Here is a 24522-nt window from a genome sequence, read left to right on the forward strand (position 1 = left end):
AGAAAAAGCTATTTTTTGAGGTTATGTTTTCACAAAATCTAGATTTTTAACAAATTTTACAAAGTTTCATTCAATTTTATTAAAATAAGTTTGAGAAAATATCAAAAATGTTTAAAATCATTTGGAAACTGAAACAAAACTGCCACTATATATATTCCAATTTTTTATTGTTTTTTTTTTGGGAATTTCTAAATATTCTTCATTTTTTTGAGGTTAAGTTTCCGAAAAAAGTTCTAAAAACCGTTTTATCTAATTTTCAACAACAAGATTTTGAAAATTTTATCTAAAACAAAAAAATTTATTTAAATTTTGAATTTATTTCGAAAAATATTCATAAATATTGTCTTAAATTCCATTATTTTAATTTTTAGAGGTTATGTTTCATATGATTTTATTTTAAAACTTATCTATTGAGGTTATGTTCCCGAAAAAAAGTTTGAAAAACTTAGAAATTTAACATAAACCTTGAAATTTTTTAAAACTTTGAATGTTTTCTTAAAAAAGTCTCAATATTTTTCTATTTTTGAGGTTATGTTTCATATAATTTTGTTTTAAACTTCTTTTTTGAGGTTAGGGTTCGGAAAAAGTTTTGCTTTTTAACTGTTTTGTTTAAATTTTAATGCTAAAGATGTGTAAATTAGCAGAACATTATAAATTTTATAAAATATTAGAGTTTATTCCTTAAAAGTAACAAAAATCTTCTTATAACCTCATTATTTTTCAGTTTTTGGAGGTTAGGTTTAAAATAAGTTTTGTTTTAAACTTCTCTTTTAAGGTTATGCTTTCGAAAAGGTTTGCTTTTAAACTAATTTACCACCAAAGTCTCCCAATAAACATCAAAACTTTATAAATCTCAAAATTATAAAAAAATGTTAAAAAAGTCAAAATTGAGGTTAGAACTTCTAATTAAAGTTTAAGTTTCGAAGAAAAGTTTACTATTGTAGAGTTTAATAAAAGTTTTAATTATAAACTTTAAAAATAAACCAAATTCTAAGAATTTATTCCTTAAAGGCAACAAAAACATTATTGTACCCCTGAATGTTTCTCTTTTTGGAGGTTATGTTTCCCATAATTTCGGTTAAACTTCATTTTTGACGTTAACAACTATAACAAAGAAATATTTATAAACTACTTAACTGTAGAAGTTTTTAGGCTAACAAACTCAATATTGAGGTTAAAAACGCCAATTTTTTTCTTATTTGGATGTTATGTTTTGGCAAACGTTTGCTATTAAACTATTTTTATACCAAAAACTAAGATTAAACAAAAAAACCTTTGTAAACCACTAATTTCCAAAAGTTATTAAACAAAAATTCAAAATTGAGGTTAGATTTTGCATTTTGAGGTTAAATTTTGAAAAAAAGTTGTGGTTTAAACTGTTGAGACTTAATTTCAATAGCAGAGTTGAAAAATAAACTAAACTCAATTTAAAAAACAACCTTTTAATGTAAAAAACTCAATATTGAGTTTAAAATTGGCCAATTTTTCTTTTTATTTGAGGTTATGTTTTGGCAAAAGTTTGTTATTATAAGATTTTATTCGCATTTAATAACAGTGACTTAGAGAAAGCATCTAAATCAGTATAAACATTTAAGTTTTATCATTTCTTTAACAAAAATGTCCAAATTAAGGTTTGAAACCCGGATTTTGCCAAAATTTTGAGGTTAGAATCACAATTTCTTTTGTTTCTTTCATTTTGAATAGTGAAATCAAAGTTTAATCTTAAAACCTTTAAAAACAATAGAACTTTTAGTTAAAATTACAATTTCTTTCTGTTTTTGGAGGTTAGGTTATAAGTTTTCATTAAATTGTTACATTTTCTGTCAGTTTTAAGGGCCTGGAGTTTAATACTGTGGCTTTCAATATAAATTTAACTTTACTTTCAAATTACAGCTGCAGATAAGTTTTGAAAAAGGATTTTTGATATTTTATTTGAGGTTAGGTTTGGGAACATACTCAAGTATACCAAGGAAAGTTTGAAACTAAGAAAATTTAACTCTAAGGAGCCCAAATTTTAGTTTTAAAACCCCTTTTCTGAAACTTTTTTGAAAATTAGTTTTCCCTCAAACCTTCATTTGCTTCCTGAATTCCAAAAGATATTTGAATAATATTTTTCTCTTTTTTTGTGCTTTAAACCCCCTTTAGTTTTTTTCCGAATTCCAAAGCCTTTTCCTTACATTCCCTGGAGTTTAATTGCCTGCTGAATTCCCTTAATTACTTGTTTAAAAACTTTTTTAAGTTTTCTTTAGAATTCCTTAGCTTTTTGAAAGCTTCTACTCTAGAATTCTCTCAGGTTTTCATACCTTTTAAATGCTATAGACAATACTAACATTACCACACTCATCCACCTCTTCTTCTCCCACTATATCGTCCACATCTTCCGACTTAATTTCTATAATATTAATATGTTTCTCTTGTGTTTCAACACTTTCTAAAGCTGCATTTGTCGGTTTATTTTCCTCCACCTCTACCTTATCACACAATTCTTCTACCACATTCTCCACCAATTGTTCTACCATTTCTTTAGCAGTTTCAGTTGGAGAAGTATCTGCTAATTCTTCAGTCTGTTTGTTAACTATTTGTTTAGTTTTATTAATATCAAGTTTTTGTTCATTTATTTTATCTATGGAACTTGTAGTGGTTTGTTCCCTAGCTAGCTGTGGTTGTTGTTGTTGTTGCTGCTGTGTGGTATTTGTTGCATTTGTGGCATTTTGTATTTCATCTTTAATAGTTTGTTCCTGTTCTATGACTTGTTGCCAAAGATTTTTCAAATATTCTTCTTGTCTTTCTTTTTGTAGATGTAATAAACAACTTTCATCTTCTGAAGAACTACTACTCACCGCTTGTATTTTGGATTTTTGTCCTAAAGCCGAATTGCGTCCTCCGCCTGCTTCATTGATGAGAGAAGTAGGTGATTCTAAACTGCTGCCTAGTATGGGTGTCAAACCCCTTTCTGCTTGCTGTTGCCTTAGCTCAGACATTTCTCTTTGTAGGGAATTGCGTCTGGAAGTTTCAATTTCCTTTTGTGTACTATCCATGGCTTGGTTGTATTGCCTTAGACCGCTGGCCGTTACAGGCACATAGTTTTTGCCTATCTCTATGAGATAGACATCACGATTGAGAGGAGTACGATGCATTTTATTGGGATGATTGGGACGCCAAATGTGTATGACATAGCCCACCATGCCGGCTCGAGGTTCCCAGCCATCCCACGATAAACGGCCGCCTTTTTGGCGTAAAGCTTCAAAGGGCCAAACAATGCGACGACATTGATCGATGTTATGGAAGATCTAGAAAGAAGTTATAATAAGATAAAGTGTTTCTTTTTTGTTCTATTATATTTTGTAGAAAATTTTGTAAAAATTAAGTTTCTGTTAAAAGAATTTTCTTTAAATTTAAAGAAATTTTAATTAAAAGTTGTTTGCACTTACCTCTCTTTCATCCACTATGATAACCTTTTCAAATAATGCAAATCTGGGCTGTGAAGTTTGATGATCCTGGTTTACTCTACTAGAACCGGCTCCCAACTCTCCTCCCGCTACTATAGCTATACCAGATTGATTACTATTGGCATTTGTTTGTGGGGAATTCTGTTGTACCGCTGCTGCAGCCGCTGTTAAACAGATGGGACCTTTTGTTTTACGCGGGTAATCACCGGGATTAGTAATTATATTACCAATACCCAGATTGCCCGAGGAACAATAGATTTTTGTATAACGCGGGCTGCCAGAAGCCGTACAATTTGCCCCAACTACCGCTCCCGCAGCAACACTATCATTAGAGGCATCTTTATCCAAAGTTTGCGAAGAATCATCGGAATCTTTAATGACTTCGGGTAAAACTGAACTAGTGCTGGCTATGGGTAGAGTGGCTCTACGCTCTGAAGATCTAATGCTGGAAGATGAAAGTTGCTGTTTATTACCACCCGCTCTAGCTTCTTTTAGCAGCTCCTGTTCACGATTGAGTAGACCAGCCAATAAGGTGGTAGAGGAAGGTTTGATAACGGTTATAGAACTGCGCATGGAGGATAAACCATCACTGCCAAATTGTGAGCTTAAAGTAGCTCCAGGTACTCCCGTAGCGGCTAAACTAAACATTGTACTAGCGGTCAAAGTGTTATAAATGGGTGGAGAAATATATACGGGCCTCAAATCACCACTTTCTCCCAGATTACTGCAAGCTCCGGAGGGTAAACCTAAATGTGTGGTTTCTATGGAAGAGCCTGAACTGCAGCCCTGGCGGCACTTTTCCCTTATATGATGCCACCATTGTAATATGTTATTCTTTATAGCATCTGGGGTAATGGGTCCTCCTATAACATCCTTTAACTGTTCATTAGTGTCCGCATAGCTAGTGGTTAGGGGAGAAACATAGATGGGATATCCTATAGGCTGATCACAACTGGAGTTTATGATATTGCGCAAGGCTTGTTTGGCATTCTGTATGCTGCCTCTTTCCGGATTACGATTGCGCAAATAAATCAATTCCTGTTGCTGTCCTGCCCACAAACCACGCACACATTCCCGATTTAATTTGATAACACGAAAGGTGAGGAAACGTTTGGTCAAGCGTATGATGCGATACTCATCTGAACCATCTTCCATAACATGACGAAGAGCCAAGAGATTGGGAGCACCCCTCAAAACTGCACTACGCCATACCGGATCGGCCTCGTGGGAAATAACCAAATCTTTGGCACAGGTATCTATAGCTTCAAATAAAGCATCAGGATCTCGAAACTCATCAGGATTGGAAATGTGATCCTGCTGCAGTTTTAAGGCCATTTTAACCGCTGGTGCTACTACCGCATGTAAAAGATCCATATCAGCAAATACCCATTCATCACGGGGTGAAGTTATACGAAAGTCTCCCTTAAACAAAGCATGTAGACCGTGTAAAAAGAATTCTACTCCTGTTAGAGAACTATGAGAGGCAGTGGCCAGGGATCTGCGAGCCAAAAGACTTAAAGCCAAACATAGCGAAACTATGGGCGAGTCTTTAGCTATAGAAGGTACTTTTAGTTTTATTTGAGGAGGTTTATCTGGTTGCAATCCTCTGGAAGGTTCAGCTGAGGCAGCTCTGGCTTCTTGCCTAGCAGAAGGAGAATAGTCACCTTTTTGATAACCATGTTTACTGCCCGAGGGTGCCGATTTACTGGATCTGGTTAAGGGTGTTGTTGAATTCAAGCCTGGAGCACTTTCTGAAGTTTGGCGTGAGATATTGGCTAGGGAATGGGAAGTAGACATTTGTTCCACGGAGTTAACCACACCCTCATTACTGCCTGTCATGGTGGCACTTTTTTGAGGTCTTATCTTAAGCTGCTGCTGTGACTGAGACTTCTGTTGGGCCGTAGACAAGTTGGGAGTGCTAGCCAAAGTACTGGTAGAGGCAGCAGTTGCTGGTTGTGGTTGCTGGGTGGTAACTCCCTGACCAGAAGTGGGTGTGGGATTTTGTGTTGGATTTTGTGTAGGATTTAATGACTCCTTGCGTTTGTCATAGCAATAATTCAGCCAACTCAGGTAAACATAACAAAAACTAGTGCGTGTTATGCCCACGGCACGAAAATCAAAATCTTCATCTAAATTAAAATTGAAAATAGGATCCAGGTCCACAAATTGTCTACTCATGGTGTGCTGTAAAGCTTCCTGTATCACAGCAGAATTCAGCCATTCATCCAATTTAGGATTTTTAATAACATAATAAATAATACTCTAATAATGAAAGAAAAAGAAAAAACATTAGGAAACCTTCAAATCCCAGGAACCAAATTTAGTAACAAACTCACCTTAACATAATAGGTTATCAAAACCTTACGATACTCAAATACTTGTAAGGTAGCACTGGCTAAATTATCGGATATCGAATAACCCTCGACCACATATTGGGAAGCCACCACTTGCCAAGCCAGCCAACGTGTTGAAAACATGGCATTGGCACTAAGCATACGAGGCAAATGACCAGGATCACAGCAACAGCAGCCATCATTATCCTCAACATCCTCTGTTATGGCCTCTACCTCACGCTGTTGGCAATAGGTGCCACGAAATTCTAAACCGCGCATTTGAAAGGTACACAAACCATTGCCCAGCTCGATGATATGAACCAAACAATTTAAATAGTCAGAAGCCAGAACTGAAACCAACAAAAAATCCCTTAATAAATTATCAACTAATTGAATATAAATAACTCACCAAAACAATCACCCTGATTGACATTACCCCAACGACCCATTAGCAAATCACCACACAGTGAATGCTGTAGGGAACGTGTTAAATGCTCATAGAATATCGAATTCAAATTATTATCATCCGCTCCCAAATCACGTTCAAGTTGTGAACTTAAACGGGTATTCGAGTGATCTATGCGCCGTGTATTATAGTCACGTTCCCAGAACTTAATGGGCCTAACGTAGGATGTCAAAAATATAGCACTACCCAGAAAGGGATTCAGGGGTGTTGAGAGTAATGACGATATGCCAGCCTGCAGGAATAACATGGCCGAATGGGGCACACTGAACGGTTGGGCGAATGCATGAAATGCTGAACCCCAAGTTATTTGCCAAGGTGCTATATAAGTGACTATAAATTGCAGCTGTAAAAGGGGAAGAAAAAAATATTAAAAGGGCGAAATTTTTTATAAAAATTTTAATGAAAATTTTTAGTGAAAAATTTTTGGTGAAAATTTTTTGGTGAAAATTTTTGGTGAAAATTTTTGGTGAAAAATTTTATTGAAACTTTTTGGTGAAAAATTTTAGTGAAAATTTTTGGTGAAAAATTTTATTGAAAATTTTTGGTGAAAATTTTTAGTGAAAATTTTTGGGGAAAAATTTTTGGCGAAAATTGTTGATGAAAATTTTTAGTGAACGTGTTTTTTAGAAAATTTTTTTGCAGATTTGCGAAAATGAAAATTTTTGGTGAAATTTTTTGCGTAAAACCTTTTTAGTGGATTTTTTTTGTTAAAGCGTTCTTAATTAAATTTTAGAAGAAAATATTTATTATAAAGAAATTTTAAGTGAAATTTAAAAAAATTTTAAGTGAAATTTTAAAAAATTTTAAGTGAAATTTTTGTACTTACCTTCAAAAAGAAATCACAGCATTTCCTAAAAGCCAGCGAAACGAAAAAATAATCAATAAGAAAAGTCTCCGAAGCCATGGCGAAATCGATGCGAAAGAATAAAACGGTAAACATAACGATCAGGTACTGATTGGTAGGATCCGAATAAGCATTGCGTATAACTGAAACGATATTAGATTGATAAAAAGATCAAGTAGGTTTCTTTGCCTTTCTCTTAGAAAGAGGAAAAACTTACATTTTAAAGCGCATACTGCCACAATTAAAGTACCCCAAGCTATGCCATATTTAGCGGCTATAACCGAAGCATCAGCCGTTAAAGCCGAAATGGCCAATAAAGGAAATAAAACATTTTTCTCCAGCAGACACAAGTAGATATAAAACTTTTCAAACCACATGATTTTGGGAGCGTGACAAACCTCATAGCGTCCATATTCCTTTTGTCTCAGCAAAGGTTTGGCAAAACACAGCCAAGGCATGTGTTTGCGCATTTGTGGTATGATATAGTGTAGCAAGAAACCCAAAGCTCCCGTGAAGCCATATAATACTATATTCAAATCGGGTTGTAATACTGTAAACACAGTGCTGCAGTGTAGACCTAGAACAACCACTGCCAGAAAGATGGTGACCACAAAATCATTTTTCAAACGAGTATTAACGGTGTACTGTAACTTTTTGGGTAAAGGATCGGAATTAGTTTCTGACTCAGCATTCGATACATCTGGACAATTCATGGTGAAAACCTCATTATCATTTTCATTTATTGCCCCCGTCAAAGTGGACATTTCCGCTGGATTGGTGGTAGAGGATGTAGACATTTTATCGGCCTCTGTTTCTTTGGAAGAGACAGCAGCATTTTCCTTTTTAGTTTGTTGAGGCTCCAGCTCCTCTTCCTCTTTAATATGAGGCTCAGTTTCCAAATTCGAATTACAAGAACTAGAAGAAGCTGTAATGGCCTTTTTACTGGTGGATAAAGTTTTACCCAAAGTCTGGCTACTACTACCCAAAGAAGAGGCCTTCGATTTACTGCGTTTTTGTTGCAACGATGTCTGTTCCTTATCTGCCTCTACCTCTTCTTCGGGGGTCTCATTATTCTCACCTATCTTTTCCAATGAAGACATTTCAATATTTTCACTTTGTTGTGTATTCGTTTCCTCATCACGTTTCTTATGCGTGCTATTTCTTTTCGGTGTACTAGAGGTTAGCTTCTGTGTACTGGTGCTGCTTAGTTCATCGTCATCCTCGTGATAGGTAGACATTATGCAATTTTTCACTATAGCCCATATGTGGCTAAAATCACTGGCTGAGCGTGACAAATGATAGCCCAAGGGTATAAGCAAAGCACAAAATATAGAGAAGATTATGTGTTGAGTACCCTTGCCCTCACTGAAGGCCGCATAAAGGGGACCATACAAAAGCATAACACCCAAAAATGAACGTATTACACACAAGGACAGAACCTGAAAATGAAAACAAAACAGATTAACCACAAAAACAAGTACGAGGGTGATATTAGACTATGCTGAATCCTATGCACACCTCCACAAATGAAATATACACATGAACCTAGAAACTGAACTAGAATTGAACTAGAATTGAACTAGAACTGAACTAGAACTGAACTAGAACTGAACTAGAATTTGAACTAGAATTAAACTAGACATGAACTAGAACTGAAACTAGAACTGACTAGAATGCACTAGAACTGAACCAAAACTGAACCAAACTGGACCTAGAACTGAACTATAACTGGAACTAGAACTGAACTAGAACTGAACTAGAACGAAAAACTAGAACTGAACTATAACTGTAACTAGAACTGAACTAAACTGACCTTGAACTGACTAACTGAACTAGAACTGAACTAGAACATAACTATAACTGAAACTATCAATGAACTATAACTGAACCTAGACTGAACTAGAACTGAACTAGAACTGAACTAGAACAGAACTAGAACAGAATAAGAACAGAACTAGAACAGAACTAGAACAGAACTAGAACTGAACTGAACTAGAACTGAACTAGAACTGAACTAGAACTGAACTAGAACTGAACTAGAACTGAACTAGAACTGAACTAGAACTGAACTAGAACTGAACTAGAACTGAACTAGAACTGAACTAGAACTGAACTAGAACTGAACTAGAACTGAACTAGAACTGAACTAGAACTGAACTAGAACTGAACTAGAACTGAACTAGAACTGAACTAGAACTGAACTAGAACTGAACTAGAACTGAACTAGAACTGAACTAGAACTGAACTAGAACTGAACTAGAACTGAACTAGAACTGAACTAGAACAGAACTAGAACTGAACTAGAACTGAACTAGAACTGAACTAGAACTGAAGTAGAACTGAACTAGAACTGAACTAGAACTGAACTAGAACTGAACTAGAACTGAACTAGAACTGAACTAGAACTGAACTAGAGCTGAACTAGAACTGAACTAGAATTGAACTAGAACTGAACTAGAACTGAACTAGAACTGAACTAAACTGAACTAGAACTGAACTAGAACTGAACTAGAACTGAACTAGAAACTGAACTAGAACTGAACTAGAACTGATCTAGAACTGAACTAGAACTGACTAGAACTGAACTAGAACTGAACTAGAACTGAACTAGAACTGAACTAGAACTGAACTAGAACTAGAACTGAACTAGAACTGAACTAGAACTAGAACTAGATCTGAACTAGAACTAGAACTGAACTAGAACTGAACTAGAACTGAAGTAGAACTGAACTAGAACTGAACTAGAACTGAACTAGAACTGAACTAGAACTGAACTAGAACTGAACTAGAACTGAACTAGAACTGAACTAGAACTGAACTAGAACTGAACTAGAACTGAACTAGAACTGAACTAGAACTGAACTAGAACTGAACTAGAACTGAACTAGAACTGAACTAGAACTGAACTAGAACTGAACTAGAACTGAACTAGAACTGAACTAGAACTGAACTAGAACTGAACTAGAACTGAACTAGAACTGAACTAGAACTGAACTAGAACTGAACTAGAACTGAACTAGAACTGAACTAGAACTGAACTAGAACTGAACTAGAACAGAACTAGAACTGAACTAGAACTGAACTAGAACTGAACTAGAACTGAACTAGAACTGAACTAGAACTGAACTAGAACTGAACTAGAACTGAACTAGAACTGAACTAGAGCTGAACTAGAACTGAACTAGAACTAAACTAAAATTCAAATAGATCGGATATAATAAAACAGAAGTTATTTAAGAAAACCCACTTACCTATCAAACTTCCCGCTGCATTACCACCAAACACATGCATATCAATCTGTTCCATCAGATACATGGTAAAAGTATTGATTTGCGGAAACAAACCCAAAGAAAAGATCAAGGGAAAACTTAACAAAAATATATAAAGAGCTTGTAAAACCAAGCCATTCACTTGGGCAGGTTGAAACTCAATACCAAAAAATGTATATTCCGGCTGAGGTTCTCCCTTCATAGCGGCCATATCGTATTCAACTTTCAAACGCTGAAATATCAGCAACAAACCCGAACACATGCAAAAATAAATGGCACGCGAATAGGCCACCGTCTTATTGAAGCCGTGTATGGGAGAGGCAGCATCTGGTTGTACACTTTTCAGCAAAGAATATTGTGAACCCGCTATGACAGCACAAAACAAAAAGGCGAACACATCTTTGTAGTAATTGTGCTGTAGTATGGAGGAGCCTAAATAGGCTACGGCAGCACTTAGAAATACCGATAGGAATATATGTAACCAATGGATATCACGATCGAATAGAGCCAATAGTTCCAAACGATCCATGGAGATTTTAAACTCTTGCTTAAAGTTGCCCAATTTGAAGCGATATTTGTAGAATGATTTGGGCGCAATGGAGGGTTTTTCCGATGACAACATGCAGGTGGGACGCCAATAGTCACAGTAGTTTTCTATATGATGACCATCCACATTGAGTATGGCAGCCATGGTGGCATTATTGTTAGCCGAGGTTAAGGGTGTGGAGCCTACTCTTTGCGTAGAACCCAAATTGCGCAATTCATCGTTAATGATTTCCTGTATAAAACCTTTTAATGAGACAGTGGTGGCGGCGCTAACATTACGATTATTTAGAACATTTGCAGAGGAGGGAGAGTCTATCATTACTTGCGTGAGAGGAGTAGAGCGTGAACCGTTTGTGGTTAACATATGAGGCCCCGAATCATTACAATCCAAATGCCACTGTTCTATGGCACTGTTGGATTCGGCATCTCTTTGCCTAGAGCTGCGTCTCAGCAATTGTTCTCTATGATACAAACGTTCGGTTAAGGCTAATCTCTCAGCCGAGGAAGCAGAGTTTAAGGCTTTTAAAGCATCTTGATAAAACTGCAAATGAGCATTGGACATGTTACTTTGATTAGGAGGAGGTATGGAGGCTAAATTTTCTGCATTTACCGGTCGACCACGTTCATCTACCGCCCCGCCATGCATAAGCCAAAGCATTTTGTGTATATCCGCTGTAAAAGATTCAGCACTAACGCTATGAGAGCTATTGGAAGAGGAGGAAGTTCTAGAAATGCCTTTTAAGTTGGGAGTCTGGGTAGATTGACTTGAGGGAGCCACTGAACTCCAGTTACCCGCATGCCTTTTGTAATTATGCGAACAACCGCTTAATTGCAAGGAATCGGCGGCCGCTCTTTCATCTACTTCTCTATATTGCACTTGTTTGGGTATGGCTCCTAAACGTTTACCCACCGCTGTGTTACTACTGCTGGAACTTTCGGCTAAATCTAAAGAGTTTTTTGTTTTCTCTGTAGCTTCTATTTCTTTAGTAGATTTTGGCAATTCCATGGAGGACAATAAGACATCTTTAGAACTGGCACTTATTTGTTCACAATCACTGGAAGGACAGCCGGAATCGGCTTCATTTCTTCTAACATTATTTTGATTTTGTTGTTGATTTGCCTGTGCAGCCTGTACAGGGGCTGCTTGCGGATCACCATCGGGCTGTTCCAATTTGGCCATATTTAATTGTTTGTTATTAAGGGAATGCTTTTGTTTTTGTACCGCTTTGACTTCATCTTTCAATTGTTTATCATTGATTTTTTCCTTGGTGGTGCAAATCCATTTTTTATTGCTGCTACTCAGTAAAGGAGAGCGTGAACCGTTATTATCTGTTTCAGAATCTGTGGAATGTAAACGTTCTCTTAAGGCTATGGCACCTTCATGCTCTAAATCGTCTTCCTCTTCATCATCCTCTTCTCGCTTTAAAACACTATTATGCTGATGCTCCGCCTCGTTTTCTTTTTTCAGTTTATTTATCTCTATTTGCTTCTGCTGCTGTTGTTGCTGATGATTTCTTAAATCATCATCCAGCTGGTTGTGGGTATGTTCCAAAACCTCTAAAATATGCTCTACATTATAATCGAAATCCTTAAATTCATCATCGTCATCTTCCTCCTCTTCATCATCCTCCTCCTCATCGTCTTCATCCTCATCTTCTTCTTCATCTTCATCGTTGTTGTCCGTATCATTATCACCATTCAACTGTTCACTTTCTTCTTCCTCCTCATCGTTTTTATTGTCATTCAATATCTGACCCACATCCGATTCAGCACTATGATGATGCTGACGCTGATTATGGGAATGTAGGAAGTGGTGAGGACATACTCCACCTACAGCCCCTAGAGATTCATCATCCATTACCTCCTCTACTTTCGTTTTATTCTCTTTACTACTCGCTTCCTCCTTTTCCGCATCTTCACTTTTCTTTAATTCCAATTTCTTTTGTTTCTCCTTTTGTTCCTTCAGCTCAAACACGGGATCTATGAGAGCATTAGTAGAACCAAAGTCCAGACTACTATTTGTAGAGCTGCCACCAAAGCTGCCTCCAAACTTGGGACACAAATTCAAATGAGGATTACGCACCAGACATTTGCTGGGCGGCGGCAGCAAAGCATTTTGCGGATTCTTTATCTGTTGTTGACCATTAATGGCCTCCACACTATTGGGGTGTGGACATAAATTCGATACTGAGGGTCGTGGACAGGCCACTTCTAAAGCAGCACTTTTAATGCGCCTTACCGTAGTTGTGGTCGCTGGCTGGCTGCCAACATTTGAGGAACTATCTGTGGGCGTTTTAAATAGCGTTGTGGCATTCGAGTGCCGGCGTCGTTTAATGGCTCCTTCTCGTCGCGGGCGTTTGTGCAGCTGTAGAGCTGATATTGTATAAATGGGATCTTTAGTTATGTTGGCACCACGTGCTGTCTGATGCGGATGATTTAAACGATACTGATTGGCATGAGGATGAACACGCGTGGATGAGGAGGCGCTACGATCGTCTAGTTGTTCGATACCCAAATCGGATTTAGTGAAACTGTCGTCTTCAATGAAAACATCGGATGAGGAGCCTGAAACAAAAGGAAAAGAAGATTTTAGAAGAATTTTCACTAAAAATTTTTTTCCTCAAAAATTCACTGAAAATTTTATTTAAAATAAATTTCACCAAAAATTTCGCTTAAATATTTCACTAAAATGTTCATCAAAATTTTTCACCAAAAAATGTCGCTAAAATATTTTACAACAAATGTTCATTAAAAAGGGTTCAACAAAAATGTTCACTAAAAAATTTCACCAAAAATTTTCACTAACGAATTTCACCAAAAATGTTCACTAAAAAATTTTACAAAAAATTTTCACTAAAAAATTCCACCAAAAATTTATACTAAAAACTTTCACCAAAAATTGTTTAACCAAAAATTTCACTAAATGATCATCAAAAAATTCTTCACCCAATTTTTTTCACTAAAAATTTTCACCAAAAACTTTTGCTAACAATTTTTCTTCACTTACCCAAAATCCATGATGGCAAAGCTCTCATTCTACCATCTCCACTCAAATGACTACCATGAGCCACCACATTGGCACTGCCTCCCAAACCCAGTTCCATATCATCGACATCAAAACTATCGCTGGTATTAACACCTGAACCTAAAACAACCACTGAACCACTGCTGGCTATAGGAGGAGCACCACCGCTGCCGCCTCGCCTATGAGTATGATGATGTCTATAGTGATGATAATGATGACCATTCTCATGATGTATGGAGAGAAATATACCACCACCAGGAGCAGCACCAGTCGCCCCCATACTACTGCCACGCTGCTGTTGTTTCAAACGTTCATCGTGTGTCTCAGAGGAGCGATGCCGCTGCAGGCGAGTACTCTTGAGTGCAGATGAAGACCCCGTTAATGCATTCGTATTCGAAATCGTTGTATTTGATCGTTGTGCCTGAGCTAGAGTTGATGAATTTCCAGTAGCCGCTGTCGTCGTGGAGGAAGCAGAAGTACCAGCCTTCGTTAATTGTGCGTGTAAAAAACTATCACATTTTTCAGCATTTCCTTGGCAGGCGGCGTTCAAAGGCGCCGTTAACATTTTCGTATTGGATGTGGTATCCGAAGATTGTCTTAACAATTTCGCCACTATAGCTGATTCTGCGGCTGCATCTAAACTTGATTGCCTTTCCAGACGACGACGCTGATGACCTCTTACTATTTCCGAGGATTTCCTAATCAAATGTGGTGGCTTGGGTCCTATAAGGGCGTTACTTTGAGCTGCATGGGTACCGTGTAAATTGCTGTTATTGCAATTGGAACTAGTAGAGGCTATAGGACTGTTATCTTTGGGATATACTGATATATATTTGGCTTGTGGATCTGTTAGGCTTATGGAGTTATTGTTATTATTGTTGTTATTATTATTGTGGCTTAAAGTGTGCGAGGAACGTATTGATTTGGAGTTACTAGCCGTACCGGCTAATGACTGTTGATCCTGTTGGCTATTGCCGGATAACATAGAGGGAGCGTAGAACATCAACTCTATAGATTCAGAGCTGTTTTTACGATGTACATCAACTTTTAAATCTAAAAGGGAGTTTTGGAAGAAAGAAATTAGTTTAAGTTCAGTTCTATAGTGTTTGTTTTTCTTACCAATTATACTATTGACATTGTCTATAGAAACCATACTATTTTCTGCACTTATTTCATTGATGGCCTTATCCACTGATGCTGCCATATCCACCTCTTCTTCACCCACATGCATTACCTTCATTTCAATGCCAGGTTCATTGTTACGACTTCTGCAAAATGACGTAGAATATTACATTGATAAAATGTTGTGAAGAAAATATATCAAGAAATAGGAAAGTAAAGTCGACTTAATGATACGCTATAGTTTTAGTTCCGTTCTAGTTTAGTTTAGTTCTAGTTCAGTTCTAGTTCAGTTCTAGTTCAGTTCTAGTTCAATTCTAGTTCAGTTCTAGTTCAGTTCTAGTTCAGTTCTAGTTCAGTTCTAGTTCAGTTCTAGTTCTAGTTCAGTTCTAGTTCAGTTCTAGTTCAGTTCTAGTTCAGTTCTAGTTCAGTTCTAGTTCAGTTCTAGTTCAGTTCTAGTTCTAGTTCTAGTTCTAGTTCAGTTCTAGTTCAGTTCTAGTTCAGTTCTAGTTCAGTTCTAGTTCAGTTCTAGTTCAGTTCTAGTTCAGTTCTAGTTCAGTTCTAGTTCAGTTCTAGTTCAGTTCTAGTTCAGTTCTAGTTCAGTTCTAGTTCAGTTCTAGTTCAGTTCTAGTTCAGTTCTAGTTCAGTTCTAGTTCAGTTCTAGTTCAGTTCTAGTTCAGTTCTAGTTCAGTTCTAGTTCAGTTCTAGTTCAGTTCTAGTTCAGTTCTAGTTCAGTTCTAGTTCAGTTCTAGTTCAGTTCTAGTTCAGTTCTAGTTCAGTTCTAGTTCAGTTCTAGTTCAGTTCTAGTTCAGTTCTAGTTCAGTTCTAGTTCAATTCTAGTTCAGTTCTAGTTCAGTTCTAGTTCAGTTCTAGTTCAGTTCTAGTTCAGTTCTAGTTCAGTTCTAGTTCAGTTCTAGTTCAGTTCTAGTTCAGTTCTAGTTCAGTTCTAGTTCAGTTCTAGTTCAGTTCTAGTTCAGTTCTAGTTCAGTTCTAGTTCAGTTCTAGTTCAGTTCTAGTTTCATTTCTAGTTCAGTTCTAGTTCAGTTCTAGTTCAGTTCTAGTTCAGTTCTAGTTTCAGTTCTAGTTCAGTTCTAGTTCAGTTCTAGTCAGTTCTAGTTCAGTCTAGTCAGTTTAGTTCGTTCTAGTTCAGTTCTAGTTCAGTTCTAGTTCAGTTCTAGTTCAGTTCTAGTTCAGTTCTAGTTCAGTCTAGTTCAGTTCTAGTTCAGTTCTAGTTCAGTTCTAGTTCAGTTCTAGTTCAGTTCTAGTTCAGTTCTAGTTCAGTTCTAGTTCAGTTCTAGTTCAGTTCTAGTTCAGTTCTAGTTCAGTTCTAGTTCAGTTCTAGTTCAGTTCTAGTTCAGTTCTAGTTCAGTTCTAGTTCAGTTCTAGTTCAGTTTCTAGTTCAGTTCTAGTTCAGTTCTAGTTCAGTTTCTAGTTCAGTTCTAGTTCAGTTCTAGTTCAGTTCTAAGTTTCAGTTCTTAGTTCAGTTCTAGTTCAGTTCTAGTTCAGTTCTAGTTCAGTTCTAGTTCATTTCTAGTTCAGTTCTAGTTCAGTTCTAGTTCAGTTCTAGTTCAGTTCTAGTTCAGTTCTAGTTCAGTTCTAGTTCAGTTCTAGTTCAGTTCTAGTTCAGTTCTAGTTCAGTTCTAGTTCAGTTCTAGTTCAGTTCTAGTTCAGTTCTAGTTCAGTTCTAGTTATAGACGTATTAGGAAATTCTGGACAAATTTGTTAAGTTTATGGAATCAGTAAAACCAGGGTATACAAACATCACCAAAAATCCATTATTCCTATGCACTATAATGGTGTAGGGTATAAACATCAAAACAAAATGACCTCCATGTATACAAAAGTCTTTCCAAGCGAGCAAAATATAAATTTAAAAACAATCCCTACCCCTCCCCCCTACATAAGTAAGATGCTGATGACGATGATGTTGATAACAATATATAGGTCACCTACCTTTCTGTAGCCGTTTCCTTGGTAACCTTGAAAAAATGTTGCTTTATATTCGCCTCTGACATTGACTGCGCCCGATCGTATAGACGATGCAATGCCATATTGGCCACTTTCAACAGCAGCACTGTGACACTGGTGAGTATACAGTAAATGCACCATGTTAGCCATGTTTCCGGGAAATACAAGTAGGCCACAAAAGGTGTACAGAGTAAGAACAACCATAAATACAAGTGCACTACATTGCAAAAGACACTTTGATGAGGATCATAAAACCAGCCACCAGTTAAAGAGGCCCAGACGCCTTGACGTAATATTTCCAAGGTCTGAGAACCCATGGCTTACGCCCAGGCATTGCCAATGGGCTGCAAACAGCAATTAAATGTTATGAATGCGTTTACTTGTTAACTCTTTTTCGTTTTCTGCTTAAAAAAATTTGAGTAATCGTAATTTTTTCACTTCTTTTGCTTAATAATGTTTAATTTATTTTTATATATTTTTCTTAACCCAGTGTGTAATCCAACACTCCCGGGATGGTTGCAAACTTTGTATATGTGTGTGTGTTTTAGTTTATTTTTTCTGAGTAATTTGATTTATTTGTAAATTTTCTTAAACATTTTTTTCTTTTTCGTAATTTCTTTGTTTGTTAATCTTGTTTAATAATCATTTTATATGCTGTGAACTCTTATTAACTTTTTTATTTCTTTGATTTTTCAATAATTGTCGTGTTTTTTCGTCGTCATTCTATTGAATTTCACTTTTTTTATTCATTTCTTCTCTTATATTTTTTGCCCATTAATCACCTCGTAATATGATTTTTCTTTACAATTTTGTCATGTTTTTTTCGACACATTCACTGTAGTTTTATTGTAATTTATACACTTCATTTTTTTAAATATTTATTGTTTATATATTTGTAATTTTATTTAAGTTTTACTTAATTAATTTCGAAAAGAAAATTTACTTTTTTTCTTCTCTGCTATTAAGGTCGTTTAATTTTTTCGCACTGTGGAAAAATTTCTACTTTTTCTTTTTAACACTTCTTTGCCTATGTTTACATGTGTTTGACAAGTGTGCATTCAGTTTTTTTACAGGGTGCACTCATAAGGTGAAATCGATTCTACAAAAATAGTTCTGTCAAAAAATGTAAATGTTGCCACCGAGTTTTTTTAATATTTACAATAAATACCACATACCCAAAAATGTCTCCACTTGTAATAAATATTATAGGATACAATTTATTAAAATTATATATGGATTGGAAAAAATTCCACCAATTGAATTATAATAAAATTTTAAATTAAAACTTTTAAAAAAATCGTTAATTTTATATATAAGGATATCAACAATTTATTTTTTAATTATAAATTTTAAATATAGTATCATAAAGATATGATTAATCCCTCGATAAATATACATATTTTTTAATACTATGGTAACTCTAAATGAAATATTTTGACAGTTGTGTTTGCCTCCACGAAAAAAAATAGTGATCAGCTGTTGAATTGACTTCACCTTATGATTGCATCATGCTTTTCTTCTTTTTGCTTCCAAACTAGGGTTCTATAGTTGAAACGAAAAGTCGACTTTTCGACTTTTCGACTTTTTGCATTTAGTTAAAAGTCGACTTTTCGACCTTTCGACTTTTTCCATTTTATGAAAAGTCGATTTTTCGACTTTTCGACCTTTTTCATTTATTTAAAAGTCGACTTTTAGACTTTTCGACTTTTAGACTTTTCGACTTTTAGTATTTTATAAATGGTCGACTTTTCGACTTTTTCCGACTTTTCGACTTTTTCCGACCTTTTTCGACTTTTCGACTTTTTCCGACTTTTTTCGACTTTTCGACTTTTTCCGACTTTTTTCGACTTTTTTCGACTTTTCGACTTTTTTCGACTTTTCGACTTTTCGACTTTTTTCGACTTTTTTCGACTTTTTTCGACTTTTTCCGACTTTTTCCGACTTTTTTCAACTTTTCGACTTTTTCCGACTTTTCGACTTTTCGATTTTTTACGACTTTTTGACTATTTTCGACTTATTACGACTTTTTTTTGACTTTTTTCGACTATTTTTTACTTTTTTCGAGTTTTTCCGACTATTTTAGAGTTTTTGACCTCTTTTCCACTTTTTTAAAATTTTCGTCTATTTTCGACTTTTTTCGACTTTTTCCGACTTTTCGACTTTTTTCGACTTTTCGACTTTTTTCGACTTTCTTCGACTTTTTTCGACTTATCGACTTTTCGACTTTTTTCGACTTTCCGACTTTTCGACTTTTTTCGACTTTTATTTACAAAGTCGACTTTTCGACTTTTTCATAGACGATAGTCGAGTTATCGACTTTTTTGGAACAAAGTAGTCGACTTCGACTTTTCGACTTTTTTCGACAAAAAGTCGATTGTTCGATTATTCGAAAGTCGATTTATAGAACCCTATTCCAAACACAACAAAAGTCGTAAATGTCATTTTGTGACAGGGTGTTAGGAAAGCTAATAAAAAATGAGCTAAAATTATAATTTTTTGTTAATTATTTGTTTAGAAACTAAGTAAAGAAGAAAAATAATGAAAAATTATTTAATATAAATAAAAATGTATTCCTTTGTTATTTGTAGTTAATTTTTTATGGTTTGTTATAATAACTTATATTACGTTAAGGCAGTGTTATGGTAACAGGGTGTTTCTTTATATAATAAATTTGTTGTTTGTTTTTTATAAATAAAACAAAAAACGTGAAAATTATTAATCAATATAAAAACTAAATCATTTTACTTCTTTTAATAATCAATTTTGTATAAAAATATAAATTAAGCATTAAAAATATGAAACATTTATTTGCCTTAGCAAAAATGTTAAAATTAAGATAATACAGCAAATGGTAATGCTGTGTTAAAGATACAACAGTGCCCCTCAATACATTTAAGTAACTGCCAAGTTTAGCAAATTTTTATTTAGGTTACTAAGTTTGAATTAAATTATTTCACTCCGAGAAAAGTTAAAGTACTAATATTATATATCAATAGAAAGGTAATTAAGTCATATTTTAAATAATATATAAAACTTTTAAAAGTTCAGCATTTGCTATTGGATTTTTAGCAAAATAAGCAAACAATATTATAATAATTTTTGTCACTTTGTTAACTTTGAAATGCAATCATATGACTGTAGGATTATAAATGTTGGAGATATTATATATCTATACAAAGGAAATATTATATAATTTTCAATAATGTATGAAAGTTTTAATAATTGAAAATTTTATAAAACACTTTTGATAAAATAACCTAAAACAACCTTGACGCTAACTTATTATAAGCTGTTCATTTGGTCTGCATTAATTTAACTCCAGGAAGTGTTAAAATAGATATATTATATATCAATAGAAAGGAAATTGTATATACTTTTCAAAAATCTAAGAAATCTTTAATAATTTAAACTTTTAAAGAATACTATTTATGAAATATAACACAAATATTACAAACACTAACTTTTTGCAGTTTATTGCTTTTGTAGAGATTTATTTGACTCTAGGAAGTGATAATTTAGATGTATTATATATCTATATAAAGGAAATTTTGTCTTCTTTTGAAAAGTGTAATACACTTTCGTTAAAGACTTTTTGAGAAACAACGACCAGAAATAAATAAAAGACATTTTTGTAAAATAACTCCTTTCATTATTTACCAAAATTTGGCATTCTTTGCTTTAATGGTTCCATATTTAGAACTTGACATGTGCAATCAATAGACAATGTCATTATCAGTATTCAACGATATTATGCATTATAACACACACATAATAAAATACATATGTATATATATTTTTTCGGCAAACTACATAACTCAATAGGAAAAGATATGGGTTCACACAGAAATAATGCAGACATAATAAAAGCTTTTAATTCAAATTTTAAATGATCATTATATAATCATGTTTACTTGTTATAGTTTTTTATAGGTTTTTAATTTTTTTTTATTCGATATTTATTTTTAATAAAAAAACATTTATATGTGCGTGATATTTAGTTTTATTTATTAAGTGTTTCCAAAGGGGTTATAGTATGCTGCGGGACAGTGTGTTATGAGATGGTGTTTTGTGGTGGCAATGAACATATACCCAACAACATGGAGTTCATTTGCATTAGAAATGTTGTTAGACAGGATTGGCTGAAACATGAATTGGAATTGTAGATTAAATAATCTAAATTCAGCCAAGGAAAACATTAAAATATTACAATGTTTAAAAGGAAAAGTTAAATACAAAATTTAAAATTTGTAAACAAAATTGTTTAATAAGTTTCAAACGTAATGGAGATAAACAAAATTTTTGGATTTATTTTTGCAAAAAGTCTTCCATAAAGTTTTTAATTATGAAATATATTATGTATTTTGAAAAAGAAGACGTAATAACCTTTAGATTGATATATAATATGTGTATTATAACATTTGCTGGAGTAAAATAATTGGTTACAAAGTTAGTAACCATAAAAAAGTAGCTATTGAAAACGTTTTGTTTTATTTGATAGAAATTCTTACGGTGTTCTCTTAAAAATTAAAAATTTTATACATTTTTGAAAAGAAGACATTATTTTCTTTACGTTGATATATAAAATATTTATTTTATCTCTTTATTGGCTAATGTTATTGTTTCCAAAGTCTTTAAGCTCAAAGAAATTAATAGCTAAAACTTGTGTATCTTATTTTTCAAAAACTCTCTCCTAAAATGTCTTATTATTAAGAATTTAATACAATTTCGAAAAGCAGACTTAGTTAGCTTTATAATGATATATAATTTGTTTATATTATCTTTTCCCGGAATAAAATAATTTAAAAAAGAAATTTACAAAATTTTACTTATTTTCTCTAATACGGTTGTACCTACCACACGTTATTATCTACCTGTACCTGTCAAAATAAACAATAACATAAAGGGATTTGCAACTTTTTAAGGCAATTTGAAGATTGTAGATAATATATTTAAAATCTTTTGCAAAAATAAGATATTTTAGTCCTCTACTTAATAAAGTCCATACTTTTTAACATAAATTTGTTTATAGCTCTACTCTAGTTATGAAATTGTTTGTTTATAGCATCTGTTTGATAATTACAGTTGTTTTATTTTAAAATGTTTCCTTTTTTTAATACAACCCACTGTGCAGCGTTAACAAGGAGCAATGTTTTTGTTTTTTTTGCTGGATAAACCAGTCATACTCATAATTTATGTTTTATAAATACAAAAAATCTAATGCTAATATTAACCTGGTCGTGTTTGGTCGATCGGTCAGTGTGTCGCTCGGTCGTTTGGTCATTGAACAACAAAATCTATAACTATTGCAATGAAAATGAAAGCAAACGATCACCACTACTAACCGACTAACTAACTAACTCTGCTACCAAAAATACTTGTTAAACTTGTTAAATTTTGAAAATTCACAATTGCTGCAAATTAATTGTAAATTTAGTTTAAAAATTCATGGTAGTTAGTTGGAAGGTAAGTTTAAGTGTTAGACTGTTACAAACAGTTCTTATTTGGAGATCAAACATAACGGTTGTCTTAACGGTTTTAAACGGAACGTAAAAAACTGCAAACTTTTTCAAACCAAAAAATGAGATTAATTTATGGACAATTGTTGTTGGGGCTGTTGGTAGCTAACAGTGCTATGACGTGGGCCCAATCTATACCTGCTGTAGAAGATGAACGCGATAAAAGAGCTGTTACTGTGGATTTTGGCCAGTTTGTGCGTAATTTGTTATTGAAAAGTGCGGCGGCTAGTGAGACAAAGGCTAATATTTCGAGAACTGTGGCAAATTTAAAAGTAAGTACACCTGCGCCTAGAAGACCAACTACCGCTAGAACCACCACTACTACAACAACTACCACCACTACCCCCTCTACCCCAGCAGCACCGGTAGCTGTGCCTATACCTTTCTTTTTCAATAAAAACGACTTCTTTAAGTTTCCTTTCGATTTGAGTGGTCCAATTAATAATAAATTCAATTACAATGGTGGTGGTTATATCAATTTCGATTACGATGACTTTGTGGGTCCAGCAGCAGTGCGTCCCGGACGCCGACGAAGGCCCACTACCACCAGCACAACGACAACTACCACCACCACTACTACTATGGCTCCAACGACAACAACAGCTGCCCCCGCACCTGCACCAACAGCAGCTCCATTACCGCCTAGAAGAATACCCGTACCTCGTAGACCTTTTGGTTTATTGGCCAAACAAAAGGTTCCCTATTATGATTATTACAATGATTATGATTATAATTATGATGATAGCGATGTTAATCCAGCACCGGCAACTGCTGCCCCCGCTCCAGCAACTTCTGCACCAGCTCCAGCAGCAACAGCTGCTGCCCCTGCCCCAGCTCCTGTCAGTTCTCCTGCTCCCAGACCCCAAAAACTGATAGCACAAGCACGAGTGTCAGGACGTATACCTCAGCTGCGTCATCGTTTGGTGTATCAGTACCGGCAACCAGATGGTATAGTACAAGAACTAAATAATAATTGCCGTTATATAGGCTTTACTCGCTCACTTTGCAGATATCTCTATCAATAAGGCCGCCGCCACCCCAGCACCAGTTCCAGCAACAACAACAACAGCAGCACCACCACCAGCAGAAGATAATAGTAACAATGCCGCTGAAGAAGTTCCAGCAGAATCTGCACCAACTACCAATGACTATACAGACTATACAGATAACGCTGGACAAGACTATAACGATAATGCCAATGCTGATCCAAATGCTCAACCCAATACTCTGCTCAATGTTGATCCCAATGTGGCACCCAATTTTGAACCAAATGTTACGCCCAATGCTGCTGTTCCCAATGTTGATCCTACTGTAGCTCCAAATAATGATGGTGCTGCTCCTCTTGCCGACTCTATAGCTGATCCCCTGGCTAATCCTAATGCTGATCTAAACTTTAATAATGATATTGGTAATATTAATGTGCCCGCTAATTATGATTTTAATGCTGCCGCCCCCTATCACGATCAATTTGACTCTAATCTTCATGATCCCTCTGGTATTGGTAATTTTATACCCCCTACACAAGATTTTCCATTTACACCACAACAAGACTTTAATTCTCAATATCCCCTTAACACCGCCTCACATTATTCTGTGCGCTATTATTGAAATTTAATTCGATTTTCTTTAAATTTTTTAATTAATGTACAATTTCTGCCATTTTGCATTTTTTTTTTATTTTTTTATCTTAATTTAGTTTTAAATTTAATTAGTTATTAATTAATATAATATTGAAAACTTAATACCAACAACTTTTAAAACGTAATGGGGTTGAAGGTCCAAACAACGACCTTTCAAAGTTCTGTATACTGTATTTCATTGTTAATAAAAATGATTTTGAAATCTTTAATAAACTTTAAATTTTAAAACAATTTTAAAAATGGTTTTTATTTAAATTTTTACATACCTTTACTTGACCTTCAACATCATTAGCGTCCAAGGAACTGTATTAGTTTGAGCCTCCTAAATACCACACTGCCATGAACTT

The 24522-nt window shown here is 34.7% G+C and overlaps 2 protein-coding genes across 2 annotated transcripts; one reads left to right on the forward strand and one right to left on the reverse strand.

The window, feature by feature from the left end:
- Positions 1 to 18054, reverse strand: LOC119602763 (protein pecanex). Its single transcript, XM_037954458.1, has 10 exons — positions 17005 to 18054; positions 15052 to 15200; positions 13915 to 14985; positions 10336 to 13472; positions 7310 to 8531; positions 7075 to 7235; positions 6192 to 6591; positions 5786 to 6132; positions 3432 to 5711; positions 1 to 3290 (listed from the first exon to the last, which is right to left on the reverse strand). Exons 1-10 carry the CDS (start codon positions 17334 to 17336, stop codon positions 2307 to 2309), a joined length of 10083 nt encoding a protein of 3360 aa, XP_037810386.1. The 5' UTR covers positions 17337 to 18054; the 3' UTR covers positions 1 to 2306.
- A 4460-nt stretch (positions 18055 to 22514) lies between these two features.
- On the forward strand, positions 22515 to 24299 carry LOC119602762 (mucin-5AC-like). Its single transcript, XM_037954457.1, has 2 exons — positions 22515 to 23483; positions 23545 to 24299. The coding sequence occupies exons 1-2, from the start codon at positions 22598 to 22600 to the stop codon at positions 24141 to 24143; spliced, it is 1485 nt and encodes a 494-aa protein (XP_037810385.1). The 5' UTR covers positions 22515 to 22597; the 3' UTR covers positions 24144 to 24299.
- Positions 24300 to 24522: the final 223 nt, after the last annotated feature.

The sequence above is a fragment of the Lucilia sericata genome, unplaced genomic scaffold (assembly GCF_015586225.1).
Source record: "Lucilia sericata isolate MDLA Ls3-8-SP2 unplaced genomic scaffold, ASM1558622v1 Contig000251F_arrow, whole genome shotgun sequence".
Taxonomy (NCBI): domain Eukaryota; kingdom Metazoa; phylum Arthropoda; class Insecta; order Diptera; family Calliphoridae; genus Lucilia; species Lucilia sericata.